This window comes from Thamnophis elegans, chromosome 3 (genome assembly GCF_009769535.1).
Source record: "Thamnophis elegans isolate rThaEle1 chromosome 3, rThaEle1.pri, whole genome shotgun sequence".
NCBI lineage: Eukaryota > Metazoa > Chordata > Lepidosauria > Squamata > Colubridae > Thamnophis > Thamnophis elegans.
This window is the reverse complement of record NC_045543.1, coordinates 32,872,717-32,896,157: the sequence shown is the minus strand read 5'-3', so window position 1 is coordinate 32,896,157 and position 23,441 is coordinate 32,872,717. Positions and strand designations below refer to the sequence as shown.

Here is a 23,441-nt window from a genome sequence, read left to right as displayed (position 1 = left end):
AATTTTGGTATTAAGTATTATGGATGTTTAGCTAGAATAGGACATAAGGATTCAGTGTCAATGGAGGATTTTAGAAATAGTAAATGAAAGGCCAGTATGTGGTTATGTATTAAATCTTGGTATATTTTATGATGAAGGATGTTTAAACAATTATAGTCAAATGAAAATGGAGATATGATGATGGTAATATGTATAAATATCTGAGTTAAAATAAATTATGTTTGTTGATTGTGGAAGAGTTGCACGAAAGTCTTTTTGTAACCAACTGATAGCATATAAAGAAGGATGTTTGTTTTGAAAATTAAAAATAAAATAAAAATAAAAAAAAGAATGCAGCACCTTGAGGAAATGGAGTTAGAAACTATTTTGCCCAAATGTATTTATTCTTTCTAAACTCATATGGCCTTTTGAAATAGAACTAGCACTGATGATGTTACCTAGTATCGGTAATGAAATGTCTGCAAGAAAACAAGCAAGCTCAGAGAGCATCAAGGACTCCTCAAAGAGAACTAGACTTCTCTGAACATTCAGTAGCTGCAATCATGTTTCTGAGGATAAGGGATGTTTGGAGAGAAGGGCAGAAAGAAAAGTTCAGAGTGTAGTAAAATGTATAATGAAGGATAGATTTGGTTTCCATACATTATCTGAGTAAAATACAAGTAGTCCTTGACTTACCATTCATTTAGTAACCATTCAAAGTTACAACCTCACTGGAAAAAGTGACTTATGACAGTTTTTCACAGTTAAATGAATAAAACATGTACAGTTTTTCACATGCAGCATCTCCATGATCATGTGATTTACATTTGGATGCTTGACAGCTGGTTCATGCTTATGATGGTTGCAGTGTCCCAAGGTCATGTGACCCCCTTTTGTGAACCTCTGACCAGCAAAGTCAATGGGGAAGTCAGATCACTTAATAACAGAGTTACTAATTTATCAACTGCAGTGATTCACTTAACAACTGTGGCAAGAAAGATTGTAAAACTATGCAAAACTCACTTAACAACATAAATTTTGGGCTCAATTGTGGTCATAAGTCGAGTGTTACTTGTAAACACCACCAAGTGTTAGAGGTGGAGGGGAAATGGCCACATGGCCAAAATAGAATTCTGTGTTGAGCTATAGCCGTAAGTTGAAGAGAGCTTCCATAAAGGTGCATAAAGTCTAATTAAAAATAAAAATATCAGAACCTGACATAGATTCAGAAACATCACTACCCTCAAGAAACATCCTTATTTCAGATGACCTGAAAAATAAACTTTGCTCAGCTTTGCGAGGCATATGTGCCTTGAACACTTCCTTGTATTACTCAAGATACTGTCAGAGCACCTGCCTGACTCTGAGGCTCGATGCTATCACTTGTCCCACATGGGGGACTGTGTGTCACTTTCCAATTTTGCTGACCATCAGTTTGTTTCCGACTATTTTTGCATCCGTTTCCATTAAAAAAAAGTCTATGCAAACATTGACTTTTCCAAGCCTGAACTGTTTTTATATGCAGTTTCCCGTGTACAATGTCCTTTTATGCTATTTCTTTTTCATACATGCTTTTGAGAATAATTTTCATTGATATACACATGTACATATTACAAGAGTTTGAAAATGTTCACAAATATACTTTTATATTTGTTTCATTCAGATTATATGCAGAATTGAGTAAGTTTACAGAAATATATGAACCAGATCGATTTCTCTGCCATCCTTATGAAACAATTGATGAACATAAAAACTTAGCATAAAATGCTGCCCTTTTGAAATGTAAAATTGATTAATATAACAAATACTCATTTTATAGGATTCCTTCTGTGCTTGCTTACCTAAGTCCTGACCATGGGCCCGTTGATTGCCTTGTACATAAAGCAAAGAATATCCATAGAACATGACTCTTGTCCCAAATGGACAGGAGGGGTCCTCTGTGGTTTGGCTGTGCCTGGTCACGAGGAAACCATGAGCCATAGAGGGTCTGCCCGGTGGACCCATCACCCCTGGCATGCCTTCAGGACCAGGGGGACCAGGAAAGCCTCTCGGACCTACCAGAAACAATGATAAGAGCACTGACATTGTGAAAAGAAAGCTGTATCTCTAACTTGATGACATGATTTGATTTTAGTTATTATCAAAGTCCTCGTATATTTTATAATTGCTACAAATCTCTAATTTTATAAATTCTCAATTTTATTTTGGAATATGATCTGATGCAAGTCAGATCACCCAAATCAGAATGTGTTTAAACAGAATAAAGGATTTCTTTAATTTCAAAGATGGAGAACAGACCTGGACCCGAGAATTAAAGCTTTACTTCATTGCATTCATTTGGTAAGATGATACTCCTGGAGATGAAGCCAAAAGAGCCTCTACCCAAACTTTTATTATATGGAATTATGTTCAAGTACAGCTCAATCTTTGCCATTTTTTGCAGTCTTGGTTCTGCTTTAGCCATCCCACATCTTCCACATAGCCAAAACCTCTGAGCACATTTGCAGGCATTCTGGCTTCTTTGCCTGGGTTGCTTCCAAGCTCAAGGTCCCCTTCTACAAAGTCAGAGCTTCAGAATAAATTTGTTTAGGATTCAAATGGTATATTTATTTTGTGTTGGAGGTGCGGTGGGGGAGAATAGTCACTCTCAGAGCCAAAGACTAATATGGTTTAAAGACAAACCACCTCACCAATTTCGTAACAATTGTTTTTCTCCTGAAAATTGATCTTTCTCTCAAGCTTATCCTCTTAAAATGCCCTTTGCTGAATTTACTATGAGGCTATTAAGCTGGCTCCAGCAATATGATCAGACTTGCCTGTAGGACCCACAGGGCCCTTATCTCCTTTCTGACCAGGTGTGCCGTCAATTCCCTGTATTCCTGGGGGGCCAGTCAAACCCGATGGTCCTGTTACACCTATTGAAATGAAAATGCAGTCACAATTCACTTATAGAATTCAAGTCACGAAAAATAGGGATGATGATGAATAAAAGAATAAAGAGTAACGAAGTTGGAAGGGGCCTTGGAAGTCTTCTGATCCAACTCCATGCTCAAGTAGGAGACCCTATATCAGTGATGGCTAACCTTTTTCTAAAGTTGTGCCAAAATTGTGTGCCCCCACCTGAACATGCGCATGTGACTCCCCGTGTGTGCGCACGCAATCCCTCTTGCAAAGGGGGGAGTTTTTGCCCTCCCCAGGCTCTGGAGGGCCTCCCCAGCCCTCCAGAAAGCTGAAAATCAGCTGGCTGGCACGCACATGTGTGCTGGAGCTGAAGGCTGCCGTGCCAGCAAATATGGCTCCATGTGCCATAGGTTTGACAACACGGCCCTACATGATTCCAAACAAGTGGCTATCCAGACTCTTCTTAAAGGTTTTCAGTGATGGAGCACCCACAACATCTAAAGGCAAGCCGTTCCAATGATAAATCGTTCTCACTGTTAGGATATTTCTCTTTAGTTCTAGGTCGCTAGTGATAGTAGAGCCTCCACTGGGGAAAATCACAGAAGCACAAGAGGCCCACATTTACCACAAAAAATATAACTTTGTCCTGTTGTATTAAAGCAGCTGTCCAATTTGCAAAGCCTATTAACAGCCTCTGGATTTAGTGCATATAAGACGTATAAGACATCTTGGCAGAGCAAGAGGTAGTCTTCCCAATCACTTCAAGAAGTGATCTCATCCTTTTACCTTGTTGTCCTTTTGGTCCTGGAAAACCAGGAATTCCTTTGGGGCCAGCAGGGCCTGGAGTGCCAGGTAGGCCTGGTTCACCTTTCAGAAGTTGAAAAGGGCCTGGAGGACCTGGTGGGCCTGGCAGACCTGGCAGGGATAAAGCAAGAAGCACAGTAAGCCAACATCCACAGAAGCCAGGAAATAAAAGGATCAGAAGGACACCTTCTACGGGACTTTAAATGTAAAAAAGAGATTGGGTGGATTTCACCAAGTTATTTCGACTCTTTCTCAACAATTCTTTTCAAAATAATCAAATCTGAAATAAAAAATGCCAACACGAACCTTTACTTCCAGGAAACCCTTGGTCACCTTGTACTCCCTTGGATCCCAAAAACCCCGAAGAACCTTTTAGACCTGGAAATAAAGGAAATCTTCATTGTTACCAAGGGAAACTCTTCCTTTATCTATTTTTAAATTCCTCATTCCAACATACCCAATGGCCCCATTGATTTTATCCTTATTATCCAATATTTCTTGACTTTTTTATTCACTTTTATATACAGTATTCATTATTTTTCATCCTTTCATCATCAGTTTCCTTCTTATTTATTTAAGGTAAAAGGATAAAACTCCCCCTCACAAACACAACTAATGAGACGAAGGACCGAGAAACAGTATGTGGCATCTTATCCCTCACAGCCACAATTGCTCCATTTGTCTTAGTAGATAGATTTCAAATATATCATGACTTCAACTAAGCAGATTTAAATTCTTCCAAATTTGAAATGTTCTTCCCTTTGTCCTGCCTGTACTGCAAGTGTTCTGGCTGTGGTTGTGTCAGTGTTCAAAGCTTGAAAGCAGGGGTGGGCTGCTGGGGGTTTGCAGTGGTTTGGGAGAACCTCTGGTTAAGATTCTGTGCAGTTCGGAGAACCCCCAAATCCCACTCCTGGATGGCCCTGCCCACCCCTCCCTTCCCTGGAGTCTCCACGTAGCCCGTTTTGGATGTAGGTAAGTGCAGGGCGCACATGGAGGCTTGGGGAGGGTGAAAAATGGGCCTACTGGAAGTTTGGGAAGGGCCTCCGGAGCCTGGGGAGGCCGTTTTTGCCCTTCCGGAGGCTCGAGAAAAACCTCTGGAGCCTGGGGAGGGCAAAAACACCCTCTCCCCATGATGCAGGAAGCTGACTAGGCCACACCCACCATGGCCACGCCCACCCTTGCTAAAAAATTTGACGCTATCCCTGTTTCAAAGGGTCCTGTTTTAAACTGCTTCAAGCTTGGGATACTTCCAATGTGATTGGAATAGTGCTGGCTATTTCTGGTGAAGTTGAAGCCAGTTTCCCGTTCAAATGAATCAGAAATGCAATATTAGCAATAGGAACAGTATTTCTTCTTCATGTGGTACAATATCAGAGCAGAATGAGTATTTTTTTCTCATACCTTGGGGACCCGGAATTCCAGGAGGTCCCATGTCACCTTTTTGACCAGTAGTTCCAGGGAAACCAGGACTGCCCTGGATAAGACAAAAGAAGAACCCTCAGTTTTGGTGCTTAAGCAGTTTGACAGAAGAATGGCTAATTTCTTAAAATAATATCATGCAACTCAATGCAATCCTTCAAAATCAGAGAGAAAATTAGAATTCTTCATATACGAAGAATTAAAACCAGAGGGAATGAGAACACAGGAGGCTTTAAAAAATTAGACAAAAAGAAATTAGAACATTCCTCACTGCTTCAGATATTATACAAGGTGACAGGATCTAGATCCCTTAAAATCCAGCTTTGCGGATCAGGAGTATTCCTATATGGATTTTTATTCTACTGTATTGTGATTGGTATGTTTCTTGAAATTGTCCTCTTGTACTCCCTGATTGGAAAAACTTATCTATTTCTAAGATCGACCAGCAAAGAAAAATACATATGTGCTATTTGGAAGGCATATTATCACTCTGCTTAATTAACTGGAAAGCACAGTGAGGGATTTCTATGGGGATTTTGGAGTACAGTACCTGCCATTTCCAGGTAGCCAAAACTGAAAATTGAAGTTAATAATTAAACTTGAAGTAGCTGAAAATTGAAAAATGTTTCCATTTTAAAGAAGTTATAGGTGTTTTTAACTAAACAAGGTGTCTTAAACTGTCATCCCATTTTGAAAAAGATAGAAGGAAATGCTGCTTGATCCTTAACTAAATGTATGATGTAGCTAATAATACGCTCTGCAGGAAGAAGAATAAGGCTGCAAATCCTACAGAGCATTGTAGTTTAGAAGTCTTAACTCTGAGTCTTAACTCTCTCTGCCAAGCAAACTGGCTGTTAAGAAGTGGGTTACAAACACTTCATTCACTGAGGGGAAGGCAACACCAATCTTCTTTCTCCTTCATTGGAAGAACCTAACATCAAATTGGATATCCAAATGTAATTCTATCACTGGGCAATCACTTGCTAAAATGAGGAAATTGATTTAATTAAGTGTATCTGCTTGCAAAAGGAAGATGCAGCAGAAGCAAAGGTGACCAATTTGCAGAGTCCAGCAAACAGGGCCACTGGTATGAGCCTTTAGTTCCTCATTCGGAACATTAACTATAGTGAGGAAAGCTGCAGGAAGAGCCACAAATAAAGAGATCTGAAATTTTTCACTCAGAGGTATTTGACTTTAGCAAAGACAAAATGAGTTTTTGAGACTCAAAATGAAACTGTTGGAAGTATAAAGCACTTTGTTGCCTGCTGACATGTTGGTGAGGTTTTGTTCCCCCTTCCCAATAAAGTAAATGAAACCACAGGTGTATCCGTAATAGTACACTGATTGTGATCCATTAGTTTCTCTGTAAGGAAATGTTGCCTTTCCAATAGTTGATAAAAAGATTTGGGCTAAGTCAGAGCTTTCTCTTCTAGTGATAATATTCTTTCAAAGACCAGGGAGTGGCTTGCCTGCTCCTATGGAAGGATTGCCTCAATGTTTTTATGTAAACGTTCAAATTTGTTTTCCTTTATATGAAAGCTGCAAGATTAATTTAATTGTTGTATGTACTTTGATAAATGTATGAACATCTGCTCTTGAAGTGCTCAGATTCTTCATTTTACCAAGCTCCTTCGATCATGGATGAAAGCTCTGGCTTGATTAAGATTAAGGCAAAGAAAGGAAGAGAATATATGGTCTGTCTGTCCTTCAGGTCAAAGCAAGCAGTGGGTGAGAATAACCCTTAGAGCTATTTGGGATCCTCCATATGAAAGCCCTTTCAGTCAGTGATAAAGTGGAACTGTTCCACAACAAGGGACAAGCAACAAAAGCCTTGCCACATGATTCCATCTCATCCTAGGTTTTGTTTATGTTATATGCACACGTGAGGTCACCATTCCATGAGAAGTTTAGGGTTTGGTAAAATATACTGTATGTTTAAGTATTAACTGCCTGATTCAGAGCGCCTTGCTCTTAGAAGAAAATCCACTGACTGAAAATAATGAGCTCTTTGTGCTAGTATGTTGTTATGTGTAACAATTGTAGGGCAATCAGTCATGGCTGTAATAGTAACTTACAGGGATTCCTTGAACTCCCAGGTCACCTTTGGGTCCAGGTTGCCCAGATTGCCCTGGCCAACCTTGACTTCCTTTTTCTCCTTTTTCTCCTGGTAATCCTGAAACTCCTGGAAATCCTTGAGGCCCAGGAAGTCCTAAAGTAAACAGGGGGAAAGTATTTCTTGACCAGATTTATTTTGCAAGAAAACATGGCTTGTTATTGTCCTCTTTAAAACTAAGACTGTACTTGGGGTTAATAAATAATAAGGTTTCAGTCATATGGGCTCTGATCATCGATTTATCTAATATTCACAAATTTGTAGTACACAAAAATGCTATAATAGAGAAATAAGTTATGGCTTCATTGTGACAATTACAAAAGATCCTGCTACTTCTGTAAGACAGCATTTTTAAGGTAGTATTTATAAAGTATTTATAAATTCATTCAGTCAAACTTACTTAAACATAAAACAGTCATTTTATTGATGGTTAGTTTGTCTAGAACAGATCCATATCTTACCTTGAAGCCCTGGTTGCCCTTGGGGCCCCCGGTCACCCTTGGGGCCCTCTCCAATATTCCCTGGCAACCCAGGAATGCCTGGTTGGCCTGGGGGACCTTGTGGGCCAACAAATCCAATGTCTCCCTTTGTGCCAGGAACTCCTGAACTCCCAGGACTCCCTGGAGAGCCCACATCTCCTTTAGGACCTAAGATTGAAAACAACCGCTTTGTGGTTAGATGAGGTATTCTGAGTTCAACAACATTGAACACCCAAGTTGATCCCTAAGAAGAATATCCACGTACTTAGTCAAGTGACTAACAAAGATATTGCATTATTATAATTTCATAGGGCTCAAAAGTGACCAGAGCTTGCCCTACTAAAAAGTGACCAGAGCTTGCCCTACTAAAACTTCAAGGAACCAGAGGTGGGAAGAGGGAAGGAAGAGAAGGTTAATTTCTCATTTAAACTTTCAACTCTGTTGAAGGCTGAACTGATTCTGGTCTAAGTCTATTTGGAATATAATAATAATAATAATAATAATAATAATAATAATAATAATAATATTCAGTAGCACAAATGATCCATTGGAATTTGTGCAAAAATTATAATATTAAAACAGCAACAAACTGGTGGGAACATCAGCCTGAAAAAGTCACCGTAAATCAGATGGTCAAGATCTTGTGGGATTTCCGTATACAAACGGACAAAATACTGGTGCATAATACACCAGACATCACACTGGTTGAGAAAAATAAGGTTACAATCATAGACATTGCAATACCAGGTGATAGCAGGGTCGCCGAGAAAGAACATGAAAAAATTGCAAAATACCGGGACTTAAAAATCGAAATTCAACAATTATGCCACAAACCAGCAGTGGTAATTGGTACACTGGGTGCTATTCCAAAAGCACTGGAATTACATTTAAAACAGTTAAAAATTGACAAAATCGCCATCAGTCAAATGCAAAAAGCCGCACTGCTTGGATCTGCACACATATTACGAAAATACATTACAACGTCCTAGGCCCCTGGGTGGGGCCCGACTAGTAATCAATGCCAAATCCGGCGAAACAACTGGCCGCTGTGATACAATTGTACAACAACAACAATAATAATAATAATAATAATAATAATGGTGCAGCTAAAGAGAGAATTACGCTGGCTGGTATGACTGTTAATTTTCCTAAGGAAAAACTCTCCAAGATAAATAGTTTAATTTGACAAGTGCTTTAAGCTATGGAAAGAAAAACTGGTACTGGCAGAATTAAATTTGAAATGGAGCGTCTGGGAATTTACTTTAGAAAAATGGATATGGAAAGAAAACAAAGATGTGGAGGATTTATCTTCCTATAATCTATTTTTCAATAAACAAAATGTCTTTCTACCAAGATGGATAAGGATGAAGAGATCCATTCAGTCATGTCCGATTCTTGGTGATTCTATGGGCCAAGTCTCTCCATGTCTTCCAATCTTGCACTACACTTCTTCCAGTTTTTCTATGCTCTGGCCGGTGTCCAGCCATGTTCTTTGACAGCCTGGTTTCCTTTTACCACTAACTCTTCAAAACATAATTATTCTATAATTTAATAAAATGTTATGAACAGAGGAAAAATAATTGCTTTTGCCAGTGAATTTCCCACATGTCATGGCCAAAGTAAGTGAGATGCAGTTTCATGATTTTGCCTTCCAGTGACAAGTCTGATGTTATGTGGTCCAGTACTTGCTTATTAGTTAAGAAAGATTATTATTTCTGAAAATACACTCTTCATCCTTGGACTACAAAGGCTGCCAAGTATAAATATTTGGACATCACCAAAAGCTTGTGCTGAAGCATGACTCCAGTTTGAAGTTGCTCTGTGAGTTTAGAACCCAGATCCTTCTCGAATTCATCCAGGAAAAAAGAACAAAGAAGAGAAACTGGCTCAGTGTAGCTTTCTCTGCCCAGTTTCATTGCAAGGAATCATAGGGCTGGAAGGGACTTTGGATACCTAGTCCAATTCCTTGCCCAAGGCAGGAGTCCTTACTGCATCATGGACAAATGGTTGTCCAATCTTTTCTTGAAAACCTTCAGCAATGGACCACCCACAACTCCATGAGCCAAGCTTTTCCATTGATCAATTGTTCCGATTGTCAGAAAATTTCTTCTTGTTTCTGGGTCGAATCTCCCTCTGATAGGCTCCCACCTATTGCTTCTTGTCCTGCATTCATGTGCTTTGAACAATAATTGTTGACCTCTTCCCTGTGACAGCCCTTTTAAGTACAGGAAGCCAACTATCATATCTCCCCCCCAGTCTCTTCTTCATTAGATTAAACATACCTAGTTCCTTAGGCATTCATCATATAATTTAGCTCCAGACTCTTTATCATCTTTATTGCTCTTCTTTGCACATTTTCTAGTCACAGCATCTTTTTTTATATCATGATGACCAGAAGTGGACACTGTATTCCAAGTGTGGTCTCACCAATGCAGTATTAAGTGGTACTATCACTTCTTGTGAGTATAATGCTATCCTCTGTTGATGCAGCCTGGAACTGTGTTGGGGTTTTTGGCTACTGCAGCACACTGCTGGCTCATTCTTGAGTGGTTGCACCTGGAGCCCTCTCATAGGAAAAGACATTCCAAGTCAGAAAGGTCAAGGAGGCATCAGTACATTTCTTGTTATGTCATGCCTAACATTCCCTCTTGCTGCTCAAGTAGTCATTTCAGCAGACGTGATTTCTGGGATTTTATGAGAGGAGAGGGAACCAGCTCTCTAGGGGAGGCTGGTGGAAGCCATAAAGATGAGTCTTGGTTACAAAGAAAAAGCTGTCTAGGCCCCTGAAAACAGTTCAGCAGTGTTATCAGTAGTAGTCTACACAAAATGTCACTGGTTAGAAGAATTAAGTTTCCTCAAATTTACATTTAAATAGAGGGATGATGGTGGTTCTGGAGAGGGGAGCTATAAATATGGGTGAATTCTACAAGGAGAGGAGAGAGTGAATCTTTTTTACATCTAACTAGGATCATCATACTGCTTTAAAGTTAAAATAACAACAAAGCCAAACGTGGGAATTGGGGGAGGTGGGGATTGCTAGATGCCCACCAGCAAAACAAACTCCAGCAGCTGCAATAGTAGGAGTTTCCTACTTATTCAGTCCTCTTATTCAGTCAATGATTGATCCCTTCTGCTGTTCAGGTCTGACTATGGAGTGGAACAATGCGCTACAAAAGTCTAGCCACAGTACAGGAAACACTCTAAACAGAACTCCAAGAAGCTTTGTTCTGAGCATGGAAGGAGATCATAGAGTTTGTGCGAAGCTCAAAATACAAATCAAATACACATGTTTTGCTTTATTTGAGTAAATAAGACTCCAAATGGGCATTTCAATCTAATATTTCAGGTTCAGAACATCTTACATGCCATTAATGGCAAAGAAAAATGGAAACAGTAGATGGACTTTGAGGATTCTTTACATTTGATTTTTTAATAAGTTACCTCTTTCTCCTTTTCCACCTGGAATTCCAGGAAATCCTCTACCTGGAAGACCTGTAAAGATAAACACAGGATCTAAGAAATTGAGAAACATGCAGCATGTTCCCTAAATAGTCCAATCAGGTGATAGCTTCGTATTTTAGAATAGAATTAAGACGTTACCCTATAATTTTCCTCATACTGTAAAACATTTATATTTGTAAATGTTCTCTTCTTTCCATAATGTGGCAGTTAAATTGGATAGATAGATAGACAGACAGACAATTTCTACCCCTTTGGATCTTGCACCCTTCTTAAGAAAAAATGTATAGAGGAAAGGTGGGAAGGAGAAGGGAAGTGAAGGTAGAGAAGGAAAAGTGCAAAGTAATTTATAGTAGCACATTCTGTCAAAATACTGGGGCTTTGAAGGTCCTGAATGACATTCAGAGGGCTCAGGAGAATAAGTGCAGAAACAGTGCACAACCAGATATGCTTAGATTGTTCTGTATCAGCAGCAGCAGCAGCACTGGTTTCCTAGGAAAATTTACATCCATTTTCTTATGTACCATTCATTTTCTTATAGTATATATAAAACATTGGTTACGTATATATTTAATCTTTCAAACTGCAAAGTTATTTAGAGATTTCAGACAATTATTATATAACTCCACATCTGACATAACACCTATATTTAATATCAGAAAACCAAGGAGGTAAAAAGTCTTACCTGAATCACCTTTTGAACCAGGAGTGCCTGGGATTCCATCAAAACCAGGCTCACCTTTTTCTCCAGCAGTTCCATGTGGGCCCTGTGCTCCAGGGTCACCTGCAACATAGGAATATAGGACTCATCATGCTGAGAAACCAACAAATATGTTATTTATGCATTCAGAGAAGCTTCCTTCTATGTTTACTGTTGTGGCCCATCAGGAGCCGTTGGAGCTGCTGACAGACTCCAATAGCGAGGGACCCTATGAGTCGGCTCTGGAAGATGTGGAGGACCCTGGGCAGGGTTCAGACTCCGAGCAGGGACCAGAGAGGTTGGTTGGCCACCAGGAGGCGCCTGAGGCATGGAGCAGCGGTGAAAACCAAAGGGAGTTTGTCCCTGACGTCAGGCTCTGGAACAGTGGGGAGGAGCAAAGGGAGTTGGTCCCGGACGCCAGGCAAAGAAGGGCGGAGAAGTGCAGGCAGCAATTACGGTGACATAGATGATAATCAGGCTCAGGTGGTTGTGATTAGGCTCCTCCCAAGAGAGTATATAAGAAGAGACTTTGGGAGGAGACCTTTTGCAGGACACAACCATTTTACTAAGTTGGAGAAGCTCTTGTGTGTATCTCTTATCTGTGGGAGTCTGGGTTGCTGCCAAAGTCTTGTCTGTGAGTAATTACTGTGAATAAAGCATGGCTAACAGTAATCTTGTGTCGGCGTGACTCACCGTACAGAGTGGGGTCAGAACAGTTTACTATCAGTGTTTTTCAGCATGAAGGGTTTAGATATGTTTATTTTTGTGTGTCTTTGAGCCCTTTGAGGTGAGCCAGGTCAGAAAACTGATTCCACTAATCTGACTGGAATTGTATTTTATTGTGGCAGGCTACACTACTAGAATATCGAAAGCTTCACTTCTGTCCCTCTTACTTCCCTGAGAGTTAGAGTGGAGGCAGTCTGTGCTTCTTCTTGATCTGCTCTGTTTTCTAATAGCATGCTTTTGTTTTTGTTTTTCTCCAAAGTGTCTCTGTGGCTCTCTACACCTTGTGTGAGAGAGAGGGAGGGAGGAGAGGGAGACAGAGTACCTCATAATTTTCATTTCATTCCTTTCAGTTGGATGACTGACAGGTCACTGAAGCGTTAGAATGAACTAAGAGGAGTTTTTGTTTACTGGAAGCTATAATGTAATTCCCCTACATTCATATAGAAGTTGGGGTGAGACTCCAAGGAATTACAGCAGTGATTTTCTGGCTGCCCCCCGAATTATATGTTGCTGTTTAAGGTAAATGCTTCCCAATTTCCACCAGTTGAAATATGACCAACCTCCAAACATAATAAATACAATGAATAGATTTATTTATTTATTTATTTATTTGTTTGTTTATTTGTTTATTTTGTCACTCATGTACAAGATAACAGGAATAAGAATAAACATGTATAAGAACACAGGAAATGGGTACAAATAAATGGGGACATTAGGACAGGGACGTTAGGCACACTGGTGCACTTATGCACGCCCCTACTGACCCCTTAATTGAGTCTGGGGTGAGGTCAACAGTAGACAGTTTAAGGTGAAAGTTATGGGGGTTTGAGGATGTAGTAGGAAGTAGATAGTAATTGTGTTCACTAAAGCACAAAGCTCTCATGGGATCTTAAGCAGAAGCACCTGAAATTTTTAAGGTTTCAGATGAAAACATGCAAGGCTTTGATCATTTACAATGTTTGAATTTATTTTTACTTTACTTTTAATTTGTGAGGGATCAGTGCTGAAATAGAGTACAAGGTTCTGACACTTACACAAGTGCATAAATCTTGCTCTAACACGAAAAGCACTGATTGAATTGAAGAGCAATAAAATTCATTTTTATTTTTACTATGTTGAAAAGTTCTTAATTTGTTTAACAGATAAATGGAAGAAGATCTTAAGATCAATCAATATGATTCCAAATGACTTGGATATATCTTTACATGTGATTTAAATTCAATTTATAAATAAATAAGTCGGTAGTTAAAAGTCCATTTGTGCCTGAAACAGAACACTAGCCCGGAAAGCCAAAGCTCTTATAAAGCTACCACCAGGAATCATTTTCAATGTTTAAAAAACTCATGGTTGATAATCATATTAATTGTATTTAATTAATTATATTTAATTTTGATTAATCAGAATTAAATTAAATCAAGCCAGTTTGAGTTCAGATCTCCTCCACTTATTTGATATTATTCTGTAATGTTGTTGAATATGTATTGCATTGTAATATAATGCATTCAAAGTGCTATCCTTGGACTTAAAAAACAGTTGTGCATTTCTAGCCTAGGATTAATGCAAATTTTCTCTAGAAAACACTCAAGTTGAAACTAGAGTACAGGGTATCTTATTTCATGTATTACAAAAGCAGAGGACGCGTGTATATCACCTTATCAGTTACAATCTGATTACCATCTTAACCTGTATTTGTAGCCCTTAAGTCAGCTTTCAGCATTGTCAAGACTGACTCGAACTTTCACCTATATTCTGCTTTGCTTGCAGCTTGACAAAGAATGGCGGTGGTTTGGTATGCAAGTGTGAGTGGAACGGCATCCAAGCATCCTTGGTTCCCGTGAGACGTTGCTCCCACCCTCAAGGACATCCAGAGCAGATGTCACAGCCTGGCTGACTGGTTCTCATAACAAAATGAACAGAAATGATTGGTGGATATAATGGATTGTGGGTGGCCCTTGGGGAAAAGAGGAATGAACCATGAGTGCTTTTGCACAGGAAGCCAGAGCTGGTTGGCTTCTTCTGTGCCAATGGGGACTTATTCAGTGAAGTTTATACTCTTAGTAAAATAATGTCCCAGGAGTTTCTTTTTCTGGATTCGCCAACTAGGCAGTTGACAAGCATGAGCTAACATGGCTCCAAGTACATGAGACAAAAATATCAAAGAGAAAACCTGACCTTCCATTCAGAGATGAAGCATTGTCCCAAGTTTTTTACCTGGTTGTCCTTTTAACCCTGGAACACCACTGAAGCCTGGGGTTCCTTTCTGTCCCTTTTCACCTGCCAGTCCTGGAACACCTTTTTTAAAAAAAAGCAAAGCACACCTGTTTAATTTATAGCCTAAATAACTGTCACAAAATAATACAGGACCCTTTGGATCACCCACCTGGAGAACCTGGAAGGCCAGACTGCCCTTTGATGCCTGGGGATCCAGGGATGCCTGAAATACCTGGAATACCCTTTTCACCTTTGTCTCCAGGTAAGCCTGAATTGCCCGGCCATCCTTGTTCGCCCTATGGACAGAAGAAGAAGAAGAAAATACATTTAGTTTAATCGGAGATGCTTAGTTCTTTTCCAATACTAAGTATTTTTTCCCAGACATTTGCCCTAAAGTTCATTTTACTCCAGTTAAAATTTGCTATAATATGTAACTTTCAACCACCCAAGAAAGAAAACTATAGGGAGATGTTCCAAAGGATTGGCACAAAACCTAAATATTCACTGTATGCTCTTTATCCCTAAGCTAAGCAGAGAAGTTGTGTAATGTGTATGCATAAAGGCAACTCACATATAAACATGTACAATGTTATGCATTATTATTCTTTGATACTGCCAATTTCAATACACTAAGATGATACCTAGAAAAAGATATTTCTGGAATTTCCCAGGTATGATCTTTGCAAAACCTTGTTCCCAAAGAAACATTTCTTACTGAGAATAGATGGCTGAGTTGATGGAGGTTACGTGAGATGGGAATGAATAGATTGAAGTTACTTGGATTGTCCCAGTTAATTCTTCTCTGCTGGCTCTCACATGTACATCAAGTATTTGTATGATCAGTCAAACCTTTTCAAGGAACTTTGTCCACATTTTAAAGGTCTTTGATATATTTAGCCTCCAAAAGAGACTGAAAGGAGGTATTATAGCTGTCTTCAACTATGTAAGGAGTTGTCAAACAGAAGATCAAGTGGACATTTTGTAGCATCAGTTGACCAGACTCAATTAAAACTACAAGGAGCTTCCTGATTGTACAAGCTACCAGCCAGGAAAACAGACTGCTATGTGAACTGATGATTCCTCCTATAATCTGATAAATTGGTAATTTGGCTAATGATTGTCAAAGATGTTCTAATGGCTCCTGCATCAAGCTGAGCTGAAATAGATGACATCCAGTGCATATTCCTAGTCTATATTCCAGGCCACAACAACTATAATTTAGCCAAAGACATTCTGACTCAGTTGTGCTTTGAATACTTATGGTATACAATTCTTGTGATGAAATCAAACTGGAATGAATGCATGCATTGTTGCTCTGAAAAAAATTGCTTTTTTTCTCCACAAAAGGCTCCACACAAAACTCTTCTGAGTCAAATTTTAGTAAATATTTTCTCATTCCAGAATAATTTGTTAGCTATTTCTCTGTGGTACCTACACTCAAGTTGTCAGTCTATTGTTTCACTTTCTGACCACACAAGAAACGAGAGCTTATTATGCTAAGGAAGAAAAGGGTACAGGTGGTCCTCAGAAATGCACATACTTTGCAAGCAGAAACTCCTAGGCTTTCACTTCTAGTGTCACCAAACAATTCAGGGAAAGGCTGCTGCTCCAATTATCTTGCTCCAGATAAATCAATTTCTTATACCGCCTATATCAATTTTTCTCCTGTCTTCTATATTTTTGTTATGATAGAAACCTAGTCCTAAATAGCTCTCTTGAAATTAGAGATACATTAGCACAGTAATCAACATGCTGTTTATGACATTAACACATATTATGAAGGATTATGGATACCTTCTCACCAGGAGCTCCAGGGAAGCCAATTCCAGGAAGTCCAGAGTCTCCTTTACGTCCTTTTTCACCTTTAACTCCAGGAAATCCTGACTGACCCGCCTCACCTGGAAGGCCTTGAAACCCTTTTTCTCCAGGTAGCCCTGAAAGACACATTATAAGTGGAGTTTTTTCCTTAAAACAAATTTAATCTGAATATTTGGAGTGATGGATGGCAACTTAATATAAAATTCCAAATCATCCAGAGTCTATGGTGGATAGTACCTGGTAAACCCATTTCACCCATTGATCCTTTTTCTCCAGGAAATCCTGCTTCACCCTGGAATCCTGGACTGCCCGAATCTCCTTTTGGTCCTAAATTAAAAAAGAAAATTGGGTTTATTTAAACATACTTTGTTACAGAGATATAATTGGAGGGGTTTACTAGATGCCATTAAAGTAAAATTATAGCATGGAAGGGTACTATACACTTTTATTCAAAAGAATTCTGGGGAAAAAAACCCACATGTTTAATCATACCTGCTTGTCCTGGTAAACCAGGATCCCCATCCTTTCCTGGCATTCCTGGCCTGCCAGAGATTCCTGGAGTTCCTTTTTCTCCTATTAACCCTTTTGTTCCTAAAAATCAAACATGTTGATTTACTGTCAAGATTCTCTCTCAACCATGCTTGAAGTTCTGCATGATATAATTCTGGTTATATCACAAGGATTGGTTGATAGAAACAGTGCTACTACAATGCCAAATAGATATAAACATAGTGTTTCTATCCCAACACAAAATCAAAGAGTACTTTTGAATATTCATGAATATACTGAAACATTTAGCTTTAACTAGCCCAACCTCAAGCCTGAATTTCAATAATAATCCTGGACCCAAGAAAAGTCATATTCAGAAGCCCAGTTCATTCAACAGAAGAAAAGAAGTGTATTTGTATTTTGCCTCAGACTTCAGAGGCAAAAATTGCTGTGTGCTATGCCTTGGTTCAATAACATAAGTAAACCAATTAATTATTCTGCATGCCAACACAATGGTTTTCTTTTCTAAGACCAAATCACTGTGTGAGGTTGCATAAACAATACTGCTTTACAAGTCTAAGAGAGGCCTCCAATAATTCAGCTAAACCCCAGGTCCAAGATAGGATGGTTCCTGGAGAGAAACAACAATCTAACTGGATCATCTGAAACTGCCTCCTAAAATGTAGAGCACTGACTGCTCTCTATCCTGTTGCACGCATATTGGATGACCTTAATTCTTGCATGAGTGAATGCCATTAAAATTAATCTGTTCTTTGATAGCCTACAGCAGGGGTGTCAAATTTGCGGCATCATGGAGGCATCACGTGACATATTGGGGCTTTCCCCCCCTTCACTAAACTGGGCATGGGTGGGACCAGAACATGACATATCTGGCCCACAGGCCATGAGTTTGACAGCGCTGGCCGAGAGGATCTTAAGTTTAGCCATTAATATTCAAACAGTGACACAAATTTCTTTGGGTTGACAATACTGTAAGTACATTTTAGGGTGCATAACAATGTCTCCTTTAATACTTACCCTTATTTTTCGGAGTATAAGACCCACAGGAGTATAAGATGCACCAAGGTTTTGAAGAGGAAATTTTAAAAAATGGTTTTCGCACTCTGCAGACCTCCCAAACCAGTGGTGGGTTTGTGCCGGTTCGCACCAGCTCGGGAGAACCGGATGGTGAAATTTACCGATCCGGTGAGAGGAGGTTCGACTGGTGGACCCGGAAGTAACTTCCGGAATGCCTGCCTCGGCCCTGTCACTCGCTCGCTCACCCCCGCCCATCTGGAAGCAGCTCCATTGCTCGCTCCCCCTGCCCGGCCGCACAATCCTAGCTTAATTCAGTGTCAAGTCCTATACCTGGGAGTGGAGATGGTGAATGGAGAAGCATGGAGGGGTCCAGCAGCACAATCCACCAGACAGCAGCGGCAAGCTCAGGAGTTTTCTCCTGGATTCCTCTCTGTCCTGCTTCCTCCAATCTCCCAAAGTTCTTTCTCCAGAGTGTGATAGCTTTCTACTGGATTCCCCTTTGTCCTGCCTCCTCCGATCTCCCAAAGTTCTTTCCCCAGTGTGCGATAGCTTTCTACTGGATTCCCCTCTGTCCTGACTTTTCAGATCTCCCAAAGTTCTTTTCCCAGCATGTGATAGCTTTCTACTGGATTCCCCTTTGTCCTGCCTCCTCCAATCTCTCAAAGTTCTTTCCCCAGCGTGCGATAGCTTTCTACTGGATTCCCCTCTGTCCTGACTTTTCAGATCTCCCAAAGTTCTTTTCCCAGCATGTGATAGCTTTCTACTGGATTCCCCTTTGTCCTGCCTCCTCCAATCTCCCAAAGTTCTTTCCTCAGCGTGCGGTAGCTTTCTACTGGATTCCCTTCTGTCTTGCCGCCTCCGATCTCCCAAAGTTCTTTCCCCAGAGTGTGATAGCTTTCTACTGGATTCCCCTCTGTCCTGACTTTTCAGATCTCCCAAAGTTCTTTCCCCAGCGTGTGATAGCTTTCTACTGGATTCCCCTCTGTCCTGCCTTCTCCGATCTCCCTAATTTCGTCTCTTAATCCTCCAGTTGTCTATTTTTGGAAGGTTTTCCCCTCTCTTTCCCCCCACCTTCATACGAGTCCCAAATTTTTTTGCCACATGGCTTGGGGGGGGGGTCATGTGCCTGAATGTGCATGAGTGATGTCAAGTTGTCCATACCCGCCCGGTCACATGACTGCCAAGCTACAGCCACAAAATAGGCCACACCCACAGATTAGGTTTTTAAAAAATTTGAAACCCACCACTGTCCCAAGCCCTCTGCACACCTCATTTTTTGTGAAAAACAGGGCATGCAGAGAGTTTGAGAGGCCTGGGGGCTCCTGGGAGCTGGGGAGGGGCAAAAATGAGCAAAAAACGCCCCATTTTTCACTCATTTTTCCCTCTCCATCCCCCAGGAGCACTTTGCAGGCCTCCCAAACCTTCTGCACATCCACTTTTGTGAAGAGGGTGGGGTTTTGGGAGGTCAAAACTGCTGTATTCAGTGTATGAGACACACCCAGATTTTCACCCTCTTTTTTTGGGGGAAAAGGTGAGTCTTATACTCCGAAAAATACAGTATATATTTCAAAGAGCAATACACAGCGCACCTCTCCTTTTGCTTTGAGATCAAATTGTTTCATTTTTATAATATTTCTTTAGTTCTGAAGGAAAAGGGAATTTTGCTATTTGTCTCATTCAGATTCTTGGGAAATTGTCTGTGACAGCTCCTCCATTTGGCTAAAGCAGAGCAAACCTCTTTGATATCAAGAGAGGATGATCTGCCTTTTCAGACGATCCTCAATGAATTAATGCCTCTGAAAAAAATTACACTCTAGAAAGCTACTTTTAGTCTTCCTGATACTCCACCTTAGCAAAATGATATATTTTACATCTAAAAAGGAAGAAACTAACTAACCATGGAGGAACCTCACTAAATAGATTTGTCAACCTAGTATTTGATTTTTAAATTTTAATGTTGCCCTCCAGCATCCTAAGAGGTATCATTTAAAAGACAGGGGTTAGATGCTGGTCTATCCAATGTGGCCACCATTACTTTCTCCAACACCTTGGAAGATATATTTTTGTTTCCTTTGCTGAGCAAGGGAGAGGTTGGCATCTTGTTACATGTCTGCAATATCCCTGTCAATAATATTTTCTTGCTTATAAGTTCCAGATGGAGGGTAATGCAAATATTTGGGTAGAAATTAAGTACATTATTATTTGGCACGCCAAAATTATTATTGTCTAGGCATAGAGGAAAAAACAATCAAAATACAGCAGAAACAATGACACATATTATTTAATTTGACATACCTTTATCTCCTTGTTCTCCTTTTTGGCCTTTCATGTTTTCCATGTCAACCTTTCCCATTTTTCCTGGCTCCCCTGGGAGTCCAATTTCACCTTTTTCACCTTTTAAACCTGGATCACCTCTTGGTCCTGCCACTCCAGGAAAACCTAGGCTACCTACAGAACAAAATCCAGAGAATATAAGGACCCTTTAACCTTGGCAGTAACAATGGCATTTTCAAACCTCCAATAATAAAGTATTTAAAAGGTGATCAGCAATAATTGTTAAACTTCCATTACAAGACAATGACAACAACAGTTCAGCAACAGTGACAATCAATGACCAAATAATATTGATCAGACTCTGTGGACAATGCTTTAATGTGATGATCATTTAATTTTATGCTCCAACTACTAATGCAGAAATAGAGTTGGTTAATGGCTTTTGTGATCAAGTTCAATTTGAAATCAACAGAACATGCAAGAAAAATGTGCTCTTGTGACTAGAATCTCTCTCTCTCTCTCTCTCTCTCTCTCTCTCTGTCACACACACACAGACACACACAGACACAGACACAGACACAGTATATATTGTTCAATTAAATGTTGAAAAGGCTGTAAACAGAATGTGATAGACTATGTGAGACTTACACTATTTTCCAGAATGTAAGATTTAAAACTAAACAAAAAGTAGAATGCTTTCCTGAATTGGGGTTATTGTATATATTTGAATGAGAGAATGCTAAACTAACATGTTATCATAATCATCATTACTTACTATATATTTAATTCTATCCATTAAATATATAATATGCCAACAGCATATACTAGAATAGAATAAAACAATTTACACACAGAGGGCCAAATCACAACTTTATCAGATCTGGAATTATACATTATATCTTATATATCTATATCTATATCTATATCTATATCTATATCTATATCATCTATCTATCTATCTATCATCTATCTATCTATCTATCTATCTATCTATCTACCTATCTATCTATCTATCTATCTATCTATCTATCTATCTATCTATCTAGCCAGCCAGCCAGCCAGCCAGCCATCCATCCATCCATCCATCCATCCATCCATCCATCCATCCATCCATCCATCCATCCATCTATCTACTGAAATGTAATGCAATATATACAATTCACTACTGTGCAATACAATACAGAACAATACAATACAATACAATACAATACAATACACATATATTATATTACATTCCAACAGAGAGACGTTCCCAGAGGCTGGGCTCCAGGATGAGTCCGAAAGCTTGGAAGACTAAACCTCTGGTCCTGGTCGTCCACTAGATTGGATCTTGAAACTTTTACATTTTCACGTTTTCTAAATAAAACACTTTAAAAGGTGCTCCTATGCTTCTAAATGATGTAGGATTTTGTAGGAATCCCGTTTAATTGTTTTCAATTGAGTTTCTCATTTTCAATTTCAAATTGACCTCATCATATAGTAGCAGCATACAAATAATTCCCAGATTAAAATTTATATTAGTATTCATCTTATTATAATGAATGAAGGACTTCCTGTGTTCATACAACCTAGTCTAAATTCTTGAAATTCTTTAAAAGCCCCAAAGCATCCTATTTTTCTTTTCACCTTATTTTTTTAACCTGTATCTATAACCATCACTTGTGTTCTAGCTTGAAATGGCTTTATCAGTCCAGCAGATGGCAATATAGTATTAATTTTTATTAAATCAGTCCTCTAGTTCTCAGTTTATGTCTTGAAAAAGCTATTGTTTCATTGCTTAAAGATGGATTGTTAGTTTTACTGTTCTTCAAACACTATATAAAACTTGCAAACACTTTTGGATCTATAAATATTTTAGAGTTAAAAGAGGTCTTCAAACAACAAATCTGAAAATCTACCTGCAAAGTAAAATTTTATCCCAAACAAAACAGAAGAAAAAATAACATACTATTTAAAGATGTTAAGAAATAATTTTTTTAAAAAATAACCTATGAGACAGTTCAAAGGATCTTTGAAAAACTGGGAGAAAAGCTTATAACTAAAGTGACAGCAATAATTTCTACATCTGCCAGTTTATTTCTTAAAGTAGATTTAAATAAAAGAATTCATAGTAAATGTTCTGCCTTAAACAGCATAGTAAAAGATGTAGAAATTAGAAGTGTTGTGGAAACATTGGGAAATGAAGAAACTGAAGAGATGATTATCAGTGTGATGAAGAGACGAAAAACTTGTCAAAAGAAGTTTCCTAGAGCTTTGAGTAAAATTTTAAAATGAGAGAAAGAAAATGTGAATGCAGATTCAATCCAACTTAGCAACTTCATAAAAGAAAAAAAGAAAAGGAAAAAAGGAAAGACTATAAAGCCAATTTAATTGATCAATATTAAAGTAAGTACTATTTTCATAAAATTCTAGTAATCCTTTAGGCACTTTTTGCTGACACTTGGACTGAAATGGTAACAATGTTTGAACTAGCAATTGGATAAGTGGGGGATATGGGAAGGAAGGAATTATGTATCTAACAGCATGGGGAAAATATTTACTTACTTGTACTTGTTGCAAGGACAATCAGGATTCACTTCTTTAAACATCTTTTTTTTCCAATGCTTTTTCTCTAGTGTTTTCTCTTTTTTTTATTCCTTTCTTCCTTCTTGGCACTTTGTATTTTTTGTTGTTTTCTACTCTTTTATGTCTTATATTAGTTTATATTATTTTCTAGTATTGTACAATTCTTCAATAATAAGTATTTTTAAAAAAGAGGGAGAGCAACTAAGGTGTAATTCAGGCTGAAGCACAAAAAAGTTCATCACAGTAATGAACCTTCTGCTATTAGTCTGGCATATCTTGCAAACAGCTTTTACATTACCACATTTTTCTCTACAGATTATTATAAGCAGAACTGTATTTAGTTTGTCTCTGAAGCATAATTCATTATACAATAGCTATATCTTTTGTCATGGCAGGATAACCATCCCCTTCCTCCTTAGATTTTTCTTTTAAACATGGATTGAATCAGAAGCCCAGGACTGGATAA

General features: G+C 39.0%; 1 protein-coding gene across 1 annotated transcript in view; it reads right to left on the bottom strand.

The window, feature by feature from the left end:
* The window catches only part of COL4A1 (collagen type IV alpha 1 chain), a 152,361-nt gene that overhangs the window by 11,965 nt on the left and 116,955 nt on the right, over positions 1-23,441 (bottom strand). Inside the window, exons 33-47 of the mRNA XM_032213042.1 lie at positions 20,432-20,584; positions 17,102-17,200; positions 16,847-16,936; positions 16,586-16,725; positions 14,961-15,087; positions 14,792-14,872; positions 11,840-11,938; positions 11,137-11,187; positions 7,678-7,863; positions 7,179-7,312; positions 5,086-5,158; positions 3,991-4,062; positions 3,667-3,795; positions 2,796-2,894; positions 1,821-2,033 (exon numbers count right to left, since the gene is read on the bottom strand). Of these exons, the coding sequence (XP_032068933.1) occupies positions 1,821-2,033; positions 2,796-2,894; positions 3,667-3,795; positions 3,991-4,062; positions 5,086-5,158; positions 7,179-7,312; positions 7,678-7,863; positions 11,137-11,187; positions 11,840-11,938; positions 14,792-14,872; positions 14,961-15,087; positions 16,586-16,725; positions 16,847-16,936; positions 17,102-17,200; positions 20,432-20,584 (1,746 nt within the window). The remainder of the gene's footprint in view (positions 1-1,820; positions 2,034-2,795; positions 2,895-3,666; positions 3,796-3,990; positions 4,063-5,085; positions 5,159-7,178; positions 7,313-7,677; positions 7,864-11,136; positions 11,188-11,839; positions 11,939-14,791; positions 14,873-14,960; positions 15,088-16,585; positions 16,726-16,846; positions 16,937-17,101; positions 17,201-20,431; positions 20,585-23,441) is intronic.